This window comes from Squalius cephalus (genome assembly GCF_949319135.1).
Source record: "Squalius cephalus genome assembly, chromosome: 2".
Taxonomy (NCBI): Eukaryota; Metazoa; Chordata; class Actinopteri; order Cypriniformes; family Leuciscidae; genus Squalius; species Squalius cephalus.
In genome coordinates this window covers 28,734,286-28,757,846 of record NC_137123.1, presented here as the reverse complement: position 1 = coordinate 28,757,846, position 23,561 = coordinate 28,734,286, and the positions used below count along the sequence as shown (strand labels likewise).

General features: G+C 36.6%; 2 protein-coding genes across 2 annotated transcripts; one reads left to right on the top strand and one right to left on the bottom strand.

Annotated features, from left to right (window-relative positions):
- Positions 1–1,328: 1,328 nt before the first annotated feature.
- scpp1 (secretory calcium-binding phosphoprotein 1) lies at positions 1,329–4,190 on the bottom strand. Its single transcript, XM_079846476.1, has 9 exons — positions 3,913–4,190; positions 3,736–3,790; positions 3,601–3,648; positions 3,447–3,509; positions 2,893–2,922; positions 2,750–2,785; positions 2,604–2,642; positions 2,429–2,494; positions 1,329–2,348 (listed from the first exon to the last, which is right to left on the bottom strand). Exons 2-9 carry the CDS (start codon positions 3,787–3,789, stop codon positions 1,923–1,925), a joined length of 762 nt encoding a protein of 253 aa, XP_079702602.1. The 5' UTR covers position 3,790; positions 3,913–4,190; the 3' UTR covers positions 1,329–1,922.
- Positions 4,191–5,819: 1,629 nt separating this feature from the next.
- sparcl1 (SPARC-like 1) lies at positions 5,820–17,922 on the top strand. Its single transcript, XM_079898853.1, has 11 exons — positions 5,820–5,963; positions 6,821–6,876; positions 7,755–7,817; positions 8,153–9,115; positions 10,062–10,164; positions 10,468–10,589; positions 11,539–11,659; positions 14,182–14,318; positions 14,550–14,698; positions 16,646–16,794; positions 16,959–17,922. Exons 2-11 carry the CDS (start codon positions 6,823–6,825, stop codon positions 16,985–16,987), a joined length of 1,890 nt encoding a protein of 629 aa, XP_079754979.1. The 5' UTR covers positions 5,820–5,963; positions 6,821–6,822; the 3' UTR covers positions 16,988–17,922.
- The last annotated feature ends 5,639 nt before the right edge of the window (positions 17,923–23,561 follow it).

The window sequence follows — 23,561 nt, the reverse complement described above, 5'->3', positions numbered from 1 at the left end:
TGTAAATGTGAAGTCTGTAAACCTGATTTGCAATGGGGGTTGAATAATTCTGATTACAACGGTGAGTGTGTGCGTGCATACTTACGTATGTATAATATACACACACATTTTACACATTTATCGCCAAACTTTTGGGATAAGAATGTAACGTGCATTGAACATTTAAAATCTCCTATAGATTTTAAATGTACAATGCACGTTACATTCTTACCTCAAAAGTTTGGCGATAAATGAGTACTGATATTCAGCACTCACATTGGGGTCCTATTAAGAGCATGCAAAATGAGTGACATTGTAAATTTTAGCTGATTGGACAAAGTGAGGGTGTTATAACTGACCCACATTCTCATAAATCTATTGCATAACTTGAAATAAAATATCTAAATAACAAAAAGTCCAATGTGTTATATCCTATTAGCTGTATCTGTTGAAACAATAAGATATTTAGATTTCCTCCTTTATGTCAGTATTATTTTTAACTGTATTTTAACCGTAAACTTTGAGAAAAAGCACATCTGACTAATTTATATAGCTTTAGGTTTTCTTTTAAAATTCTTTACTCCACATTTTTGGAATTTTTTTAATACATACACTGTTGTCTCTAAAAAAACCCCCCTGTATTTAAAGGTTTCATCTTAGACCATCCCTCCTTGTCATAATGGATAATGCCTACCATTATCTTGGATCACATTATGCCAATTGTCTAGACAATGAAAGCCAATGGTGTTTAGTCTGTTATCTGAAGATTGAACCATAAAACAGTAATTTTAATTATACAGTAATTAACAAACTTACAATGACTAAACCCTCATTCTGGAATCTTTATCCCTCTGCCAAAAGCAGCACACATGAAACAGCAGAAAGTCCCGCTCAGTGTGTAATGTTTGTGTGAGTTCATGATGTTCTTCCTAGGGAAACCCCACCTCTGTTCTTTAAAGTTTGCCACCATCTTGTGGTATCAAAACAGTAATGACATGTGTTTGACAGACATGATATATTACTTGTAAATATAAGTCAATCACACACATAATTGTTGCAATATTCCTTTCTGCTGAAAGTGCTCTTTCATAGCTTGATTTTACACAACAGTCATTTCAGCTCTCTATACACATTTTTATTGTTTAATGTTTAGGCATGCTTTTGCAAAGGTATGAGCTAAATCTGTGAAATTATAGGCAATGAAGTTGGTAATTACTCTTGGATTGCATTAGGGCAACTCTTTCATTTTATGAATGTGGAAGTGTTTGCGTTTGCAACTTTTTAGCAAGAGTTCCTGGGGAAAAACAGCACTCGTGCAAACAACGGCATACTTTTTCTTTACTTTATTTGAAAATGGTTAATACCAACAGTAAAAATAAATGACTATAAAATCTATAAATAATAACAATAAAAAAAACAATTCTGCACACAATTCGGTAACACTTTGCAATAATTTTTCGTTCGTAACTGCGTAACATTAGTTAACATGAACTAACAATGAACAATGCTTTTACATTTTACAATTTGAATACATTTTTAAGATAAACACTATGCACTGTCAATACACATTAACATTAATAAAGGTAAATCAATTCTGTAAGAATATATTGCTCCTTTATAGTTCATGTTTGTTAATGCATTAACTTATGTCAACAAATGAGACTATTGTAAAGTGTTAACAATATGGTAAAGTATAAAAACAAAATATCAATGTATGTATAATATATTTTTAATTTTAAGTTAAGAATGATCTAGACTGAGGTACCTTAAAAATATTATTATTAACATTTACTTAATGGTTTATATTAATATTATATCAATTTCCTCACATACCCTCCTTTAAATATTTTTCTTAATAGAACATTCCCATTTTAATATGTTCCTGGGATTTCCACTTGCAGATATCAGAGCATTGAGTCATAAGATCATGTCTTAAACTGCTGCTAGGGCTCAGTGACATCAGGCATTAGGATGCCATTGAAAGGGTCGGTTGCACCATCATCACCGATATCCTGAGGAAAGTCTTCCTCGCTGTCACATTCTTGGCTGTCAGCCCCGGGAAGGCACTCAATTGAGCGACTTTCGCTCTCCACTGCACTGCTTTTGGACTCAGTGCTTTCGCTGCTGCTGCTGCTGCTGCTGCTGTTGCTGCTGCTTGTACTATACTCAGTACCTTCAATGCTTTCACTTGTGTCGGCACCGTTATTCTCTTCCTTTGTGCTCAGAACAACCTTTTCCTGGCTTTCACTTGATTCACTGCTTTCGCTTTGTTTTGATGCATCACTAGTGGATTTGATGTCTGTCTGGCTGGTCGCTTGCACTTTGCCGCTGTTGTTCGTATGGACCCATTTGAGGGTGTAGATCCAGCCCTGTATGAATGCATCATGATGGTCATTATTCTAGTGTAACCACACATTTTGTATGATGCATTCAGTTTGATGTTCCTTACCCTACGGACATTCTCTTTACTGCTTTGAGTGTTATCCGATGTCAGTGCAGTCTCACTTTTTCCAATCTAGATAAGCATAGATAAAACATAGGACCGTATAAACAGAGAATCCATTTCTATGCAATGTATAGGCTTTAGAGCGTTTTCTTTGTTAGATTAGAGCAACATAACTTACCAGATCTTCCACAGAATGGCTTTCGCTCTCTTTAGAGATCTTGAAACAAAAATGATACATTTTTTTTTTACATTTTCAGTCATATTCATCCATTTAGTGGCTTTGTAAGTTTTTGAAAAGATATGAACAGTAATTATTATTTATACCGTTTCATCCGAGTCAGATTCAAGCGATTCTGAGCTCTGTCAAGAAAAAAAGAGAAATTGAAGTGAGTATATATCCTTCACAGAAATATATTTAGTATAGTCATTCAATTTGTTGACATGGGCCTAACAGTCTTTGCACTTACATTGCTGTCGGAGACATTTTCCTTGGATTTCTGTAAAATAAATAATTTATTTTTATTATAAATTAATATTGTTTGACCTCATAAAGGCAAAGACTATTAAAAGTCTAAAGTTTTTTTCTGTTTTTTTCACAGCAGAACTTTTGCATTACATGCATGCATTAGTAGCCTATATAGTTGGATGTTCTTGGTATGAGCAAATACAGATATTCTCCTATATGATATCAGGTGAGAGAACTATTTTTTGTTATACTGTGAAGACATACACACACTGTAAAAAAAAATTAAATTAAGCTGCCTTAAATTAAGTACAATAAACTTGGATGTTTAAGTCATTTGAACTTAAATTACATTAAACTGACTTTAAAAATGAGCTGAATCTTGTATAACTTTAAAGAAAAAGTAAAAAATTGCTTAACTTATTTAAAGCAATGTAAAATTGTATGTTGTCATAACTTATTGATCATATATTTTTTTACAGTGCAGCTGTCTCTCCGTGTAGATACGCATTTAAGTTTTTTTTGCATACATGACGTGGAATTTGACTGGAAGCGTACCTCTTCTGAAGGTTCTGAGGTATTACTCTGGTCGGAGGATTCAGATATTGAAGAGCTTTCCGACTGGAATATAAAAGATTATAAGAACAGGTTTACTTAAAGCACTCTTAAAGTTAACACAAAGTTTCTTGAAATTAAACCCAGCATCACTTACAGAGTTGGATGCATTTTGAATCATCTCCATACCCGGTTTATGCAAGATCTGTGTGATATAATTCAAAGAAGGAAAAATCTTTACTCCTTGAAACGTATGGAAAGACCATTTTTAGGTTATTCACTGCATACTCACGGGATTAGCATAGGCTGCTCCCAGCAGACATAGAATCAGTATGGCAGGTTTCATTCTGAAATACAAAAATCTGAAGATTAAAATCATCTATATTTCTGTTTAGTATTTATTATTATGTTTTAAGAGTTCTTGAAACCTTTTTACGTAAAAATAATAAATAGGGTTTGAGGACCTTACCTTGCTCTTCTTTTAGTCCAAATGCAAAGTCCAAGAAAGCAGAGGAGACTGAGTAAATGAACGAGTGTTTATAGCTAAAGCTATAGACTGAATTTAATGGAATGTCTAGAGAAAGCGCTATTTAACAGGCTGACTCTTCATTAAGGTAACAGCATCACTTCCTGCTCGCCAACACTCAGATTACTGTGGGGGCACATTAACTCAAGCTGGAATACAAGAAAATGAGAGTGCCACAGTAAGAATGTTTACATAATACAATGACACACTACAGTGTGCGCTCACCCAAACTTCCTCTCCTGTACGTGTCTATTTTAGGATGCTAAACTATAGGGTGTGTGGCCTCTAAATACTAAGTAAGAGTACAGTCTGGTCCCACACTGGGACAGGAAGTCCATAATGAGAGCATTCCAACCTCCTATTTTTTTTCATAGAGAAGCAGTACTGTGTATACCTTATATAAATTGTTTATTATGCACCTTATGGATATATTATTGAAAACAAGAAATGGTATCATTTGTTTTATGCTTGTATAAAACAATCCTATATTAACATCCCATACTTTTTATTTTTATTTCTTTTGCTAAATTGATTACATCACCACTTCCTGGAGCTCCATATTTGGAGTGCTGCTGTTTTTTTTTTTTTTTTTCTGCCTTGGCGGAGAGTGGAATATTTCCATTTTACAAACATTCCTCACAATTTTACTCATTTAATCATTGCAGTGTACCCAAAAACCCACATAGAGCTGTACTCCGAGATGTTTGCTGATAACGGGGCAGAGGAAATATAAAACAATGCACAGTGGTTCACAAATGAATATGCAGCTCTTGCAATTTAAGTGGAATTTGCTTGCAGTTATAATTAGATTTCCTGAGAAAGGTGAATGTGGAAAGGGTAGATGGGACAAAGATAAGTGAGAAAAAGGGTCTAATATTTAAGAGATCTAACTTAGAGATTTATTATTATTATTATTATTAGATTTCCAGAATAGTTAAGGTTGATTGTGTTATTGTTAAAATTGATTAAGAATATGCCAAGTTTTGTAGTGTACAATGCAATCTTTTAAATTACTTTAAATTTTATTTAATCACAAAATTAAGATATGTATATATAAAATATATAATTATAACATAAACCGGGATGATACATTTCAGTTTTCTTTGATCAATAGAAAGTTCTTTAAATTGTGTGTGTGGGGGGGATAGAATATACAGTATGTACAGTATAAAATCATTCCATCAATGGAGAGTCCCCACAAAGATAGCGAACCAGACGTGTGTGTGTGCAGGTAAACCCTACATTATGGGGAAAAATGTCCCCACAAAGATGGCAATATCCATGAGGAAAACAGGTTATAAATCATACTACGTGATGTTTTTTGAAAATATAAAAAAAACTTGTGATGTGTCGGTTTAGGGATAGAATATACAGTTTGTACAGTATAAGTCCCCATAAAACATGAAAACCCAACGTGTGTAGGCCTAATGTTTATTTTTATTTAAATAAACCTAAATAAACTGATGCTATAATCAAAACTGGTGCACTGTTAATAAAACACGCTGATTGGCAAACCAGTTGGCAAAGATTCAAGGTCTGCAAAAGCACTGGGCGCCATCTACAGGTGACTTTGAATGTCCAAAATTCCCTGTCCCAGGGCTGTTCAAATGGGTGTGACAATCTGTCAAGTACCAGCAGGGTTTCTTCTGTGTTTTCCCCATAGATTTATTAAATATTTTGGAAGAGCACAACTAGACTGTTAAAATAAAATGTAATCCAAAACTGGTAATAAAATGGAAAGTTAGTTCAAAGTATTACGGTGTATTTTCGTGTCACTCTCCATCTCTCTGTTCTTCACCCCACCCCACCCCCTCTGAAGCTTCAGTTGGTTGTCTCTCTTTGTGGCCCAGTACAGATGAAGGGAATCTGATGAACAGTGCTGAGGGGGAGGCATAAGGGAGTCAGAGGTACTTTGACTGACTGCCTCTCGGTGACTTTCTGCAACGTGAAATTTAAACATTCCCCCCAATTCTACCGGCAACCTCACAGCTCAGGTAAGTGTCAAATTTCCAATTTCTTGTTACTGTAATTGAATTAACTGAAGGATCCCTTCTGAAATAAGGTAGTGTAAACAATAAATAAATAAAAAACCTGTATGCATGATGCAAATCATGTTGATGTCATCAATAAGAATATACATATTGCCATTTATTTGCATTTTTTAATTGCTGTAGAGAGAGTAAAACTTTAATCTATTTTTTTTTTTTTTTTACGTTTTCTAAGTATTTGATATGATAAATATTCGGGAAAAGTCATTGTTGGGAATGCAAATAAAACTTAAAATTCCCAACAATGACTTTTCCCTTGTTATTTAATTACATTTCTTTTTTTCTTATACTATTTTGTCTGTAATTAAATAACGAAAAGTTATTTATCATCTTCAGGAGAGCAGTATCTTCAGTTCAAACCATTGTACCCAAGCCATTGTCCACATCAACATGGCCTATAATGGGCATATTGTCTCTGTGCAGGAGGCAAAAAGCTTGTGTACTTAGTCAACTCTTTTTCCAGTCTAGTAGCTTCTGATGTTTGCTTTGCCCCTCCGGACTTTGAATGTGACTTTTGAGCGGGGCTCATCTCTTGGGCCCTGTTGCCACGACAACTGAGGTGGTTGATTTATGCCGGGGTGTCATGGCAGGGGTACGTCCAGCATACAGATGGAGAACTCTGAACCCTGTGTGAGAACGGCCCAGAGGGCAGTAAAGCAGAATTCTTAGATAAAAAGAATAGGGAATGGGGAGATCAAGACACTTCAAGTTTTTCAGGAAGTTTTAAGATAGGACACAGGACTGTGGTCACATCCATACAAATTATGTTCGTATGTTATGTTTGTTTTTTGTTTTTTTTCTAGAAATGAAGAAAGACCTGTTTCTATTCTGCTTTTTGGTCTCTGCACTGGCTGCTTATGTAAGTAAAATAACCCAACATTCATTTACATAATCCTTCTCTTAATCAGAATCTAGAGCATCATGTCCAAAGGTCAAAGAACTAAATGGAATCAAACACCAACCCAAAAGACGTTTCCAAGAACATAGTTCAAAAAACAAGTATGTGTACTGGGAATTTGAGAAAAGGAGATTTTAGAAAGTCAATCAAATGATATCAAGTGTCAGCAGGAACATTGTAAGCAGTAATGAAATACATTGTAATATATGACCAGGGTCAACCGAGAGGGTTTGACACCGCTTATCACAAACATGGCTATATATTTTTCCATGGCCTTACTCTTGGGATTGGAAAGGGAGTGGACTAACTCTTAAATGGAGTTCTGCTGGGCAGTAAATCAATCCCACAGTCCCATGGCTGCTGATAGGATAATTGTGTAGCTTTAAAATGACAAAATGCCTCACTTAAATCATAAGACTGAGGCATGTTTTGCAATTCAGCTAGGAGAATGTAATAAGTGGACTCTCAACATTAGTTGCTTATCAGGGTATGAAAGACAATACTTCTCTGAAATAATATCTGCATTCCTCCAGGAAATTAGAGCGGTTTGGAAAGATAATCTCAAACAATTGAGTTGGAAGGAGATTACATGAAAAGCAATATGTTGTAATTGTATGAGTCGCGCAGCTGAAACAAGATTGTTGTCTGGGTAAATACAGTTGGTTCTGTAAAGATAGCAGCGAACATCATGTGCGGTGATGTGTGCATGTGTGGCACATGTATGCCAACACTTTTTGCCACCTGGAAATGGTAAAATGAAAGCTGTTTGACAGCTTACCCTCAACTTTCATAAACCAAAACAAAAGGCTAAGTTGCTTTTTTTCCCTCTTTTATTTTAGGTACAAAGTAAGCCTCGTGGAAAAAATCAGCATGTCAAAAACAACCCAACTCCACAAGAGCAGGTGATTCTTAAAAAGTTTTATTTTTATAAACAGTTAATTCTCGAATTTGAGGACTTTTTACTGTTTGTGTAATTTTATATTTGTTTCCATGTTTGGTGTTTTTTTTTATTTATTTTATATTTATTTTTAATTTAGGAACAAAACAACTGACTGTCTTTATGAATGAGTCATTGAATTATTCACTCAACCGATTTGTTAACACTAATTCAATCAGGAATCATTTTATTTTTTGTATATTTTGTAAATATAATTTGCTGTCTTAAATGTTTTCAATCTGTTATATGTACTTCAATTTATTTTTGTTTATTTATTTTTTTACAATTTTGTTTTTTAAGTCAGTGAAGCTTCTTGACAGTAAGGATGGAGTTCTGCCCACATTTCTGCCTTTTGAGTCCAGCTCTCAGGATGAGGACATGAGTGAAGAGAAGGAAAGCCATGTGGAGATGAAGCAAGCGGGGGCAGAAGAGCTTGAAGGTTCAGAGGGAGGTGAGAAGAATACACCTTTGCTCCTGAGTGAGGAGGCACTGACTCAACTCCTGCAGGTCTCTGAGGAGGCAGAGGAAACTATGGAGGAGGATGAAGGTGATGATGACAGTCCAGAAAAAGACAAAGAAGTTAAGGAGATTGAGGAGGAGGAGGAGGGAAAGGAAAATGGAGAATCTACAATGGAGAATGAAGATGTAACTGAGAGTGAAGGTGAGGATGCAAAGGAGACTGACAGCAGTACTGAGTCAGAAATACCTATGGATTTGGACTATGCAGCTGACCGTGATGCTTCACAGCCACTATCCATCAAGCTAGAGGAGACCAAAGCTTCATCCATCAACGCTATGGAAAAAGATGCGGCGGAAACAATCGAAGATGTGATCCCCACAGCCACGGTGGACTATGATTCCCAGCAATCCATCAACGACTCAGAGGACACTGCAGAGGAACAGGAAGTGCCAGCAGAGCAAACACAAGATGAGCTGAAAGAGCCTTTTCAAGACTCTGAGAATGACAATGAAAAAAAGAAGAGTGATCAACAGGATGAGAGGGACAGCATTGAACCTGAGACCACTATTCTTTCTAGTGGCACGAAGGCAAAGAAGGAGAAGAAGCAGAAGAATGAAAGTAATACACATGGAAAGGCCAAAGCCAAGAAGCAGCGAAACAACCAGCAGCTGGAGAAGATGCAGAGTGACCAAGCCAGTGCAGTGGAAGCCGAAGAGGAACATGCACAGAGGCAAGACCCAGAAAAAGTGGTGGAGCCCACTGAAAACACAGAGCCTAAATCCAAAAAGAAGAATGGGAAATGGGTACCAAATGCATCGCACATACATTGTTATTATAAAATATAAAAAGTGTGATTTTCTAGATTAATACAACCAGACTGTAAGCTTTGACAAGCCCTGGTAGCTTGTATTCTGCACATATGTGCTTTTTGTAGATTTGAGCCACCTGCTGGTAGCAGGAAAAGTGGTGGTAAATAAAAATGACTTTGACATAGTCCTCCTATATTTACATACTGCCCACCGTGCTCTGTTTTCCTAAAGCCGCCGGGTGGCGGTGGCACGGGTGCGAGGGCCCTTTTCATCGCTGCATGCAGCTTTAATAAAAGACTTGTTTTCACATGGCTCCTTGCACAATTATGTTATGACCTAAAAACACTTTTTCCCATAGTGCATGATTTGTAAACCAATATATTTTGGAGTTTGCATCACTTAACCAGCTCCATATGTTCGGTTGTCTGACGTACTAAGGTACGTTCGGGTACGAATCCCGTGAAAAGCCCTATTTGGACGGGATTAGTTTAACATGGAGAGGTGGGGTAAAGTAATTATTACCAGAGCTTCTCAATGATTTTAGTCTGTTTGAATGTGCCAAAAGATGAGTCAAGATAAAAGAGCTCAAAGACAAGTCCAAAAAACAGTTAAAATGGCATGGTTTCGATCGCGTTTTTGTCACATTTGCTTTTGTTATCACTGTCAACCGCTTCCAGTTTTAAACTTGTATTTGTTTTCCTATTGTTTTAATTCATTATCGACATCATAATTATCTGGCTTGTGTGTGGAAATAGTTTGACCTTTTACTGCACTTTGTTATTCTACTAGTTTACCATATAGCGGCAATGAATCAGAAGTCTCACACATTCATAGGAAAATAGCTTCTATGGAAAATGGTGAAAAGTGTAAGCAGGTGCACTAGTTTAATGTGTTTGATAGATTGCTATTGCAAATAAAAATTGGTTGTGCCTCTTTACAGACTCGTTTGGTGGGGATGAATCCTGTACAGATTAGGGCCACTATGGAGCTTTACCCTGACATTCGGCCCACACATCGGCCCAGCAGACAGGGGGAGCCAGCTGGTGAGTGTTGTTTCTGTCTCCATAGCACCAAATTCTTATTAGGAATTTGCTGAGCAGAGTTTTTCTTTAACAGACTGTTAAACAGACCTGGCTTAAGAAGTCAATGAGAGCCTTAGCCCCTGGTTTATGCTCTATCCAAACCAACAGATGCAAAGGAATGTTGGAACTTTTTTACAGGGTGGTTATATATAACCTTTATTAGATGTCTCTTTGAGAGCCTTTTTAAAGCAGCAGTGGATGCCTGAACTGAGGATAGACAGTATTTTATAGAATATTTGCACATTCTTTCATTGTTTTATCCAGACCCCTGTGAGAACTTTCGCTGTAAAAGAGGAAAGACATGCAAAATGAACGATGAGAACAAGCCCGTCTGTGTGTGTCAGGAGCCGTCAGAATGTCCTCCCAGTGTAAATGATTTTGACCATGTAAGTATGAGTTATCTAGCAAATTAATATGTTAATCTTAATTCAACTGATTACAAAAAAATGGCTTTATTTCCAAATATTTATTTCATTACTGATCAAACTTAAAGGAGAACTCCGGTCAATTTTAACATTGAGCTCATTTTTTTGTACATTTGGAGTGCTGTCAATACAGAGAACAATGACAAAAATCGGTGTTGCCTACACCGAGTTATTCTATTTTTAAAATTTGCACCCTGTTGACTTCAATGGGGCAAGTACTAAACCTGCTTTTAGCCTCTTAACATCCTTGATGTGTCATTACAAGTGCACAGAAAATGTGAGTGATTCCTTCTGAGTGAACACGAGTGAGTCTGACTGCAGTAGATGTGAAAGATGTGTATAAAAATGATGTTATTTAAGCCAGCGCAAATACCTTTGTTTACATCCTGTTTTTCGATTGAAGTCCAAAGTAGTCGATTGCCGAGTTCACGCGCGTGATCATAGGTATTAAACCTATGCGTGTGAACTCTGCAATCGACTACTTTGGACTTCAACCGAAAAACAGGATGTAAACAAAGGTATTTGCGCTGGCTTAAATAACATCATTTTTATACATTTCTTTCACATCTACTGCAGTCAGACTCACTCGTGTTCACTCAGAAGGAATCACTCACATTTTCGGTGCACTTGTAATGACACATCAAGGATGTTAAGAGGCTAAAAGCAGGTTTAGTACTTGCCCCATTGAAGTCAACAGGGTGCAAATTTTAAAAATAGAATAACTCTGTGTAGGCAACACCGATTTTTGTCGTTGTTCTCTGTATTGACAGCACTCCAAATGTACAAAAAAATGAGCTCAATGTTAAAATTGACCGGAGTTCTCCTTTAAGTAACATATATTGATTAAATGAAAAAGCATAATAACATTTGCTAATAATAAGCTGTTGGCATCGGGACATCTTCACTTTAGGTTTGCGGAACTGACAATAAGACATACGACACATCCTGTCAGCTCTTTGCCACCAAGTGTAGCCTTGACGGGACCAAAATAGGCCACAGACTTCACCTGGACTACACTGGGTCCTGCAAATGTAAGAAACATTTCTGACATGCTTATTTTAATTGTTAGCACATGAGATGTAAAATGTGGTTTGCAGTGATGCTAATGTGATTAATAATTTTAGCAAACCATGTTTCTCATTAGAAAAAGCCCCTATAAATATTGTGTGTCCGAAGAGATGTACGTATTTGTGTTTTAGATGTAGTTTCCAAAGAGATCAACAATTTCTCCGAAATTACATTTTGATTTAGCAAGACACCAAAGTCAAAGAATAATTTTTCTGAGGTATCCATATTAGTATTACTATTTAATATTTCCAATTCATTTAATATCATAAGTTCTATACACTTATGTATATCTACAGTTATTTTATGTACATTTTAACCCTTAAATGCATAAATGTTTCTCCAATCATTATTACATATTCGGGTCTTTTTAGCGACCCAATTCTATATCTAACACGGGTGGATCTCTACTGAGCCCCTAAAAGGACATGGTGGTGGAAAAAGATTGCGATGGGAGGATTTTTTTCCCCGGAGAAACCTTGCGTTTCCTCACAAAGATATTTGCGTTCCCACGCAAAACCTGATGTGAGCTCGGACAGACACCTCCTGTTTAATGTCCCGCTGCCAGTGTTTCAGAGCTCCGTACGTTAATGGAGCGTTTCATAGTGTTTGAACTTGGACTCAAATATAAAGAAATGCGGTCAGTGCTTAAAGGCACACTATGCAGTTTCCGTTTTTCTCAAACAGCGACCCCTGTGGAGTACTTGCATTTAACGTTACCGTCGTAAATACCACTCACGCAGAGCTGTCGTTTTCTTTTCCTTGACTCCGCGTTTTCTTCGTTGACTCTGTCATGATTCACGTCTGAAATGCGTGCTAGTGTCTTCCATAGAGGCTGCTTCATATATTGTTGATGTATGTGACGTGCCGTAAAGCAAGTCGTGATTCTTGTGAGATTTGTCGGGGCGCCACCTCTCAAACCTGCATTGCTGGTTTTGTCAGCAGCGTTCTCCCACTGGTCATACTACACTGCTTTTGCACATTTTATATTATGAAAAATATTCAATAACTTCACTGTACCACACCAAATGCAGTTTATCAAACTAAGTATTGTAGTATAACCAGCAGGAGAGTAGTGATGTGTGAACTGAATTTGGTGACACTACGTGTCACTCACAGTGAAGCTCCTGAATATGTTTAATAATATAAAATGTGCAAAAGGGTTTTGGGTTTTGCACTTTGCAGACGGTCCCTTATTCATACTTGTCTCTCAATTTTCAACAAATTTATATTAAAGCTCGTTTTGAGGACAGTTGGGTTGTAGCTCGTTGTCTAGTTTACTGTGATTGTAAATAGTGTCATTTGTGTGTTAACGTTTAGCTCACGAATATGATCCGGGAAATTCGAATATATATTGCCAACTTCACTGAACTCGAGTTAAGCACTGACCGCATTTCTTGAGTCCAAGTTCAAACACTATGAAACGCTCCATACATACGGAGCTCTGAAACACTGCCAGCGTGGGAACGCAAACGTTTTCCGAGGGAACGCAAAATTTCTCAGGGGAACGCAAAAGATTTGGAAAAAAAATAAATCACCCATCCCAATTTTTTTTCCACCAACATGTCCCTTTAGGGGCTCCGTAGATCTCTACTAGGCTACCTGTCGCAATAATATAAAACTCTCCTGACATTAGAGTCATTACAGAATAATAAAATAAAGCATGTTTTTTGTTACCTTTTGGAGCTTGGAAGGGTTCTGTTTGAGCAGAATTTATATCATTGTCACTGTCCTCGTCAGAGCTCATTTCTAGTAGCCTACATTCAGCATCTGTCTCATATTCGCGATCTCAATCATATTCTCAGAACTCAATTATGAGGGCTTTTTTCTTTCAGTTATGAAAAATCATTTTCAGCATCTTCAAAATCAATATTTTGATCGCTGACAGCTCCTCCACCAGATCCACCATCAAGTGACAGTGACTCTAATATTTGACTGCGTTCAGTAGGCTACTTGTAGTAAATCGCTGAGCCATTTCAAGTTTTGCTGATGATACTTCCTATTCTTTTGTTTTCTGCCTGTGGTAACTATGAGTGAAACGTCACTTCATCATTGTATATTAGACATTGCCACCTTGTGAAATAAAGGTGAATTGCACTTATTCAGTCATCAAAGATTAAATTTGTTGTAGAAAAAATATATACTTACACTCATGTATACCATATACAATCTTTTCAAAAAATCAATGGGAAAATAGGCATTATTTTATAATTTTATATATTTTTTTCTTGTTCTACTGTGTATAATGAATTGATTGAGGAATACTGAGAAGGTTAAAGTCTAACTTGAATCGGGAGGAGGGTAGTGAATTACGTCCCGGGTCACTACAGACCTGAGGTATGCGTTTAAGGGTTAATATATTTGGATACAACGCAACATTTATTTTTGGCCCCGCAACCAAATTTAACCAATTTAAGTTCGACCACCTCTGCACTCAGTATATATCTTCTGTTGTTTAATTTTTGTCTATTTTTATTTCTCCTGGCAGTTATTGCTCCATGTCTAGAGTCAGAGCTGGTGCAGTTCCCTCTGCGTATGCGGGATTGGCTGAAGAACGTGCTTCTGCAGTTATACGAGCATGACTCCATGTCTCCTGGCTTTCTCACAGCTAAACAAAGAATCAGGGTATGTATATCAGTGATACTGGACAGACGGTTATTTATTTAGATATCGCATGTCTCCTAAAGAGACAAATAGTATATTTAAGACAAGAAACTGGAGACAAATTTCACTCAGCTCCCCAACTTCTGACAGTAAAAAATAAACGTAGATGTACTTCTTTGGAAAATAGCTCTTGACTGTATCTAAACCATCAAATGTGAATGGATTACAGATGATGAATGCTCTGCTCAACAGGTTCAGAAGATCTATGAGAGCGAGAGGCGTCTTCATGCAGGCCATCACCCCGTCGAGCTTCTACAGCAGGACTTTGAGAAGAACTACAACATGTACATCTATCCAGTGCACTGGCAGTTTGCACAAATGGACCAACATCCTTCAGACAGGTGGGGTGGCTGAGGTTCTGTACAAATTTTGTCTTGCAATATTGTTTTGCTTATCATAAAGGGGAAACCCCAATTATCTTGATAAATTCACTTGACATTCATATCGGCTGTTAAATGCCAGTCTTGCGGAGCCAGACGCTGTGCTAAAAGACTGATAAAAATATCTGCACACTGACTCCTGAAATTGCTTAAAGCTACCCAATCAGATCAGTGTGATTTTGGAGTGCATTTGTGAATGGTTCATGAGCAGTTCGTGGGCAAGACGTCTGAGGCTGAGACTATTCTAATTCGAACTTACTCATACAGGAGGTTCAGTAATATTTTTAGCTGGTGTGAGGATGTGGTTGAGGGACATTTACAGAAAAAGAAACATTCAGCGCCAGTATCCTCCACAACGTCAGTGGTCAGCCTTTGAGACGGAGGCCTTAAAGCTGCAGTGTGTGCTTTCGGGGAAAACCTGCCTGTGAATCAGTTACTTATAGATGTATTACACTGGGATACAGGGCTTGATGATAACTTTTTTTCTCACCAGCCACTGTGGCTAGTGGTTTTCCGAAGTTACTAGCCACTCATCATTTTCACTGGCCACAATTTTGACATCGATACCATAGGGAAAATCTGCTATAGAAATATTACAAAAATGATCTTATAATTAGGCAGCAGGTATATTAGGCTGCTGTCACTTTAAGATCTGATGCACGGACCCATTATACTGTTTTATATAGCCAATAGTGTCTTTATGTGCACACACTTTGGGTGTGAGCACAAAATCTGCAGGAATGAGTAAACTTATGCTCAATACGCGCAATCCCATGCCAAAATTCAAGCCCTGTAAGTAACACCAACAATATTAATCCGGAGCAAATTAAACCAGTGAGTAAAGGTTCACGGGGATAAAGGGATATTTCAGTATCGAAAAAAATATTTTTGACAATACTAGATTGCACTTAGTTTATTATTTCAGATGTCTTTTTAAAAGACAACAATTGAAAAATCAATTGAAAATCCACCTGCATTTGGCGGGTTGGTGGGTGTTAGTCAAGCCCTGCTTGGATATAAGAAAATTACACACTGCAGTTTTAAGAATCTTGTGTTGGTTTGTGATTTTAAAGAAAAGGTTCTATATAGAACATAAAGGGTTTTGTCAGGCACCCATCATGGGATCTTTTTACAGATTTAATTTTAATTAATTACTTTTGTTATTGTATACATTTTATTTATTAAATTTAAATGAATTAAACAGGTCGTAAACATACATTGTCACTAGATTTTTTTTTTTTTTTTAATAAATAACCTGTCAAACACAAAAGTATTTATGTAATCATTTAAGACATTTCTCCTTATATAGTCACAAGTCGCACAAATTTTGACCCATACAATGTATTGCGGCAATAGCCAATACATTGTATGGGTCAAAATTATCGATTTTTCTTTTATGCCAAAAATCATTAGGATATTAAGTAAAGATCATGTTCCATGAAGATATTTTGTACAATTCCTACTGTAAAGATATACAACATTTATTTTTGTGAGTGAATGCAGCACAATCGCGAACATAAATGGACAACTTTAAAGGCGATTTTCTTAATGTTTCGATTTTTTTGCACCCTCAGATTCCAGATTTTCAAATAGTTGTGTCCTATCCTTACAAACCATACATCAATGGAAATCTTATTTTTTCAGCTTTCAGATGATGTATAAATCTCAATTTCAGAAAATTGACCCATGTGACTGGTTTTGTGGTCCAGGGTCACATATAGCACAAAGTCAAGAACCCTTCTATAAAACCCCATTGAACTGTGTGGAAATGAAGTGTGTTAATTACACGACTTTCTTAACTTTCTTCTGTTAATTCATGTTTGTCCTCATGACAAATTGACAAAATCTGAATCATGATATTAAGAAGGGGTTTTTTTTCACCAGTGAATATTTATAATACTGTTGCAGGATTCTTTCTCACTCTGAGCTGGCTCCTCTGCGTGTTCCCTTGGTTCCCATGGAGCATTGCACCTCTGTCTTTTTCCAAAAGTGTGATGCTGACAAGGACAAACTAGTCTCCTTCAAAGAATGGTGCAGCTGCTTTGGCATTAAAGAAGGTAGGAGGATTTTAAAGGCCTTGCCTTAAACAGCTCAAAGAATTTTAAATGTATTATTCATTCTCTTTAAATGCATTATTTATGCACACTTTTTAAATAAATCAAAAACTTTATAAACAACCCAGGTTGGTTTTTCAAATTTCTCTATATTTTCATTCCCACAGAGGATATGGATTCTAATCTGCTGTTCTGAGCATCTCTGAGCTGCAAAAGGAGCAATTGAAGGTTGTTATCTTTGAAGAAAGATATAGATAATCCTGGAGGTCTGTTTGTTACTGTTTTTTTTTATGTGTAATGATCACGATGGACAAGAATATCTAAAACTCTTTTATTTTTTAAGCATTATATTGTGTAGCATATTGGTTATTAATAAAATGAACTATAGTTAATGATTTAGATAAACTAAAACTACACTTTTTTAGTTTTAGTTTGAGTGTTTTTGTATGCATTCCAGTGAGGGAAAAGTTTACATAGTGAATAAAAGAACAAAATAAAAGTGATTTTATACAAATGTTTCCAAATTATTTCAGATAATTAAGAAAAATGCCACTCTTATGCTTGTTGTTGAACAATTAGCCTACATATTTATTCCAAATTATTAATGATTAAATTAATGAATCAAGAATGTTTTTTTTTAATCCATCAAGCATTTTTTTTATGCTCATGTGAAATAAATCTTAAACATGACTTCCTTAAAAATTGATAACTGATAATATCTTATCATTAAAGTTCCGGTTCAATTTGCATAGCAAGTTTTATGTCCTCTGTCACAAGCCTTGGAAGCTTTGTTATGCACACTTACAACGGTTACTGTGTTTGGAAAAGAAATGTGTGGGTTATGACCACTGTAATTAAAACAAATAAAAAACTGTGTCTGGAACAAACCCTTAGGAAGTCATTAAATTACTTTGGTCAGAACTGTGTGCCTAAGTGTGCAGCACAATTCAATGACTTCTGTGTGAGCAGTTGATGCATGGACATTTATCATCTCACAGTCTCAATGCAATGAACAGTACTTCATCATTTGAGGACAATGATCTCGAATGACCTTGTATAATCAGTTTTTGTAGCACGTAAAATCAGAAATATGTACTAAAATGATTAGGAAATACATGTCACCTAAAGCTGCATGAGATACTTGTAAGCTCCTTTAAGTTGTTGGTGGATGGATGGACAAATGCTCTGTGCTAGGGATGCACCGATCCACATTTTTTCACTTCCGATCCGATCCCGATACCTGAATTTGGATATCGGCCGATACCGATACTATTCCGATACCAGAGCTGTGTTTGCTTTAATATTATTATTATCATTATTGTTTATTTTATATGATGCTGAAATAAACTTCTCTCAACAAGGAAGTAATGATATGTTATGTACGTATGTATGCATGCATGTATGTCCCAAAAGGCAACTTGAGGTAAGTAAGTTATAAGGTCAGAAAAGGAAGTCAGAAAAACAGGAAATGCTGTTAACAGGAAAAATCCCATTCTGAAAACAAATATGCAACTGGGGTTTCAAATTGATTGTCATGATGTCAATATTTATTACATTTCCAAAATGTCAAATACTTGCGTCTTGAAATATAAGAAAAGTGCAAGTGTAACGTTAACGTTAAACATCTTACACACACACTATCTGAAGGGTGATCCTTGCTCCGATGCAGTAAATGCTCGATCAACGTCAGCATCGTGCAAACAAACAAGCGGATTTTGCCTCAGACGCGCGTCAATTTCGTTTCAAACTTTTGCTTTTTACGCACGTCAATTTTTCTCTGGACGCGCGAATGGATTCAAAATAGACGCGAATTTGACGCGCTATTCGCATTTGGTGTGAATGCACAGTAACGTGGTGCTTTTTTAAATGTTTGATTGCGTTCGTTGTGTTGTACGACGCGAGGAAGCTTCAAAAGACTCTGAATTAATGTTACAGCTTTGCAAACATTACATTTTGCTGTCTTGCTCTGCGGTGTTTTCCAGTGTGAAGTATATCCACACAGCAGACGTTGTTGGCTAGCCGCAAACTGCGGAATAGATTTCCTGAGCGGGGGCGTGTCTCATAACTCTGTCTCATTGAGCCGAGCCTCCGTTCAGGAAATCCATTCCACAGTTTGCAGCCAGCTAGCAGACTAGAGTCACTTTTGGAGTCATTTCAGCAGACGTTAAAGCGAGCGCAGACATGACTCATGGATATCGGATATCTCCGCAGGTTGGATCGGGAAAATCCGATACGTGAATTACGCTGGTATCGGTCCCGATACCGATACTGGATCGGATCGGCCCCATCCCTACTCTGTGCTTTTCCTCTTTTTTTTTTCTGTAAGATGAATGAATAGACAAAAAAGATACTCAATTAACACGAAACGAAAAAGAAGTTAATACTTAAAAGTTCACACTTTTGAACTATTTGTTTCCCTTCTTACCACAGTCTTTTTTGAGTATTGGTGTCAGTATCTCCAAAAACAGAATTTCCACTGGAAGTTAGTTTTTTTTCTGAGGCAGTTTAAAAGAGCTGAAAAATTTTAGTTCGATTACAGACTTTGCATGCATCTCTCTGTCAGGTTTGATAAGATAAGATCACCTGGTGCTAAGATTTCAGATTTCAGAGGAAGATATAGTCTAAATAAAAAAATTGCAGGAAGGATTCTGGAGAAAAGTAAAAAGATCGAGGTCAGTGCACTGGTGGAAGTTGGAACAACAAAGATAATGCAAAAGACAAGCCAACGATAGGCCTACTGTTGACTATAGAAATACTATCACTGAAACATCTGCATGTGTTTTACTGTGCTGATCATTCCTTCACGCTAATTGAAAAAGGAAAGCTATGAAAGGCACGACTCAAAAAGAACAATGCATTTGACTAATTAATCTTCAAATTGAAGACAAAGTGATCAATATTTGATTCAGTCTTCAAATTGATTAAATCAGTTGATCAATCTTTAAAGCTTCTCTTCCAATTAGAAAAACTGATTGTCTAATCCTAATTGAACATTCGTCTGGCATAGCCTATATATTTTAGCATTTAACATTTAGATAAGGAGTTTCTGAGGATCTTGTTCTGATGTAGGTTTGTTTTTATAAATAAGGGAAACAAATATTAAAACTAGAGCAATGTTTTGATATCATTATCTTCTATGCGTCTGTCTCTAATGTCAAATTGGTCCTCATTAATACATAAAGGCCTGGGAGTGGGAGTAATACAATACAAAGCGGTAGCTACAATTTTATTACTTACCTACAAATATATTCTTCGCAAACAAAAACAGACGCATAGGTCACGATTTAATGCGTCACGTGTCTGCGTCAGTTGAAAGTGTGCACGCTTGCGGCAACGTCACGCTTGGTTTAAAATTGGGCCGGTTATTTTACTTCTATGAGCGATTTTGGAGCGAGGAAGAAACCGAATATAAATGAATCAGAGTAAACTACTTATCGTAGTCCCAGACAGACATTGTTGAATGAGTTGAATGTCTTCATCTGAGGTAAATCCACACGCGCGCTCTCACAAATGTATTTGCTCTCTCATTTAGGCCCGTTTAACAGTAGGCCTATCTGTTTTTCATTGTTTATTTCCTGTGTCTATGTTTCTATATAGCATACATAAACACATTTACACAAATATATTTAATAAAACAGTTAAACACACACACACACACACACACACACACACACACACACACTCTCACTTTGAACACGCGCGCTTTTGACAATTCAGTAAACAGCCTCTCAACAATGCAGTAATGCAAATATTCATGGTGGTACATTGAGTAGCCTATTCGAGGTTTGGCACAAATGTAATGTCATTTGCGGACAGTGTAATTAAGAGATTTGACGTTTATGGCTTACTCATTATGTGTTAGTTAGGCCAGTGGTTCCCAAACCTGTCCTGAAGGCACCCCAACACTGCAGGTTTTCTTTGTCTCCCTAATCAAACACACCTGATTCAACTCATCAGCTCATTATCACATGGGTTAATGAGCTGATGAGTTGAATCAGGTGTGTTTGATTAGGGAGACAAAGAAAATGTGCAGTGTTGGGGTGCCTTCAGGACAGGTTTGGGAACCACTGAGTTAGGCTACTGTAAACTGATGCTTCTACAGCTCCGAGTAGCCATATGAATAATTAGAAATACTGATTTATGAAATGGAAGCACCTGCCCACAAGAATGATCATTGCAAGTACTTTTCCAATAGAGGGCAGCATAACATCAGCGCAATGTTGGCTCGTGACTGCATTAAGGTGCTTTGAGGCTAGTTAAGATAAGTTAGCATTTATTAAACACAACTCTTATATTTCAACAGTTTGTAAGAATTCAAAGTGTTCTTTTTTTGGTGTGTGCTTTTATCAAATATTTCTGAATATGGATTTGCAAGTCTGTTTTGAAGCTCCCTGAGGTTTCATCAGGTCTTGCTCTGGATCTTGAAAACATGCTAGGCGTCTGAATGCTAAAATTACTCTCTTAGGAGAGGATGTTCAAACATGATCTTCGCCGACTTCTGAAAACCAATGTTAGCACTGGCATATTTGTTTGGCCATGGCCCCAGAGCATTGTATGAAGTAGATGAAACAGCTAATGGTGTACAGCAGGTGAAACTTCAAGGGCTCTCTGGCACTTTAATGGAGTACGAAGAGGGTGCATGTGAGATGTGCTGTTAGGGAATGCAGTTAGACATTGTGTTTGTGTGACTGGAGTAGCATCTGACTTAAACATCCCCCTTTGATCCCCCATCCGGCTCTTTGTGAGAGTTTTCTCCTGGTATCATCCTGTCCATTTAGCGATCACTGCTGTAAATTACAGAGGAAAAAGGTCATGTGAAACCATGCCATGCATTTGCAAAATTGTGTGTCATTATGGCGCATTATCATAGTTAGCTACTTTGTGTAAGATCATAAAGGTATGCATGGGTTTTTGTGTGTATGTGTGTGTTGGTCTGAGCTAAAATCTGGTACATTTCTTTTATTTTTATTTTTCCTTTTAACTTTGATTAATGAATTATTTATAGCCTATAGATGAAAAGCCTCAATATTAGAAGCCCAGTCTCCTCAGGTCATAGTTGTTTTGGCAGAGATTGTCAGTTTATTGATTTCACATTAAGCTCACAACCTTCCTGCCCTTTCAAGCTCTGAATATTCAGATGAATTTTACAAAGAAGACCTCATTAAATATTCATGCCACTTTATCAGCGCAATCAACGAGCGTATTTACTTGTTCGCTAAAATACCATTCTACAAAACCATCTCAGTTCTGACTACCCTTTTGAAACTGTTTAATTTGACCAAGGAAAAGGATAATGAGTGTTACTGCACATCTAAGCCAGGCTGCTGCAGTTGGTCCATGTAACTGGCTTACACGCAGCTTGTAAATTGATTTTTTTGAGTCGCACAAGGTTCAAGGTTGGGATGAAATGTCCTTCTAATGGAATTAAAATTCAATTCAATCAAATGCAGTTGTACTAAAAGCTGTTCATCCAATTTACCCTCACCCCTCTAGCTTGTTTTTGGACACCTCTGTTTTAAATTAGGCTGTAGTTTTATTCTAGTATTTTATTGTATTTTTTAAAAAGTTGTGTGGGTTAGCATGGCTGATATGTGACCCTGCACCACAAATTTTCCTAAATTGAGATGTATATGCCATATGAAAGCTGAATAAATAAGCTTTCCATTGATGTAGCCTATGGTTTGTTAGGATAGGACAATATTTGGCTGATATACAACTATTTGAAAATCTGGAATCTGAGGATGCAAAAAAATCAGAAAATTGCCTTTAAAGTTGTCCATTTATGTTCGCGATTGTGCTGCATTCACTCACAAAAATAAATGTTTTATATATTTACGTTAGGAAATGTACAAAATATCTTCATGGAACATGATCTTTACTTAATAGCCTAATGATTTTTGGCATAAAAGAAAAATCGATAATTTTGACCCATCCAATGTATTGTTGGCTATTGCCTCAAATATAGCCTACCTGTGCGGCATGTGACTGGTTTTGTGATCCAGGGTCACATATATGCTATATATGAGTCTATAAATAGGCTAAATGTTGTGAAATTTAACATCTGTTACTATAGTGTTAATAAGTAGTATTTGACTGTTATATTTGAGTAATAGCCTATCTCAACCTATTCAGTTTTTTTCACATTCCGTATGTCAACACATTGAGTGTTATCGTTTACTAAAACTATTTAAAACCATATTTATTCATTGAAATAAAGCTGAAAAAAGTGCAATATAAATATAAGATGAAAAAATATTTCTGAGAAACGCTGTTGATATTTGAAATGAACCCAAACAAACAGAGGTAACACATTAATTGATATAGTTACACATTACTACATGTATGTTCTATAGTAATATCTATATAAATTATGCATAATTACAAGTTCCTAACCGCAACTCAATAGTAAGTACATGAAGCTAATTGCTCTATACCCCACAAAATGCACAAACAGACAATGCAAGAGTGAATGTCTTTTTATAAAATAAAGCGAAGATGGCGAACGAATGACAAGGAAGAACAAAAAAATAACACTGCACACAAGAGTATATACAAGCAAGAGTTTGCACACCGGCTCCAGACAAACAATGACACTCAAAACTGACCTGTTACAATAGCTAACATTACAACAACAGCATATATTGGTTTTGTGAAACTTAGCAAAACCAGTGTTTCTACTGTATGGATCAGAAACAACTCAACCTCGGCGTCCATTTTCAGGCCTTCCCGCTTAGGTCTCTCCAGCGCTGGAAAGCTTTTCTAATAGTCTA

Bases quoted from the DNA above. Each gene is read 5' to 3' on its own strand.
- scpp1 (XM_079846476.1), bottom strand. From the start codon at position 3,789: ATGAAACCTGCCATACTGATTCTATGTCTGCTGGGAGCAGCCTATGCT. The intron at 2,923-3,446 runs GTACGCTTCCAG...TTTATTTTACAG, and splicing joins CCTCAGAACCTTCAGAAGAG to AAATCCAAGGAAAATGTCTC. The intron at 2,643-2,749 runs GTATAAATAATA...TTTTGTTTCAAG, and splicing joins AATCTGACTCGGATGAAACG to ATCTCTAAAGAGAGCGAAAG.
- sparcl1 (XM_079898853.1), top strand. From the start codon at position 6,823: ATGAAGAAAGACCTGTTTCTATTCTGCTTTTTGGTCTCTGCACTGGCT. The intron at 9,116-10,061 runs GTACCAAATGCA...GCCTCTTTACAG, and splicing joins AAAAGAAGAATGGGAAATGG to ACTCGTTTGGTGGGGATGAA. The intron at 16,795-16,958 runs GTAGGAGGATTT...TCATTCCCACAG, and splicing joins CTGCTTTGGCATTAAAGAAG to AGGATATGGATTCTAATCTG.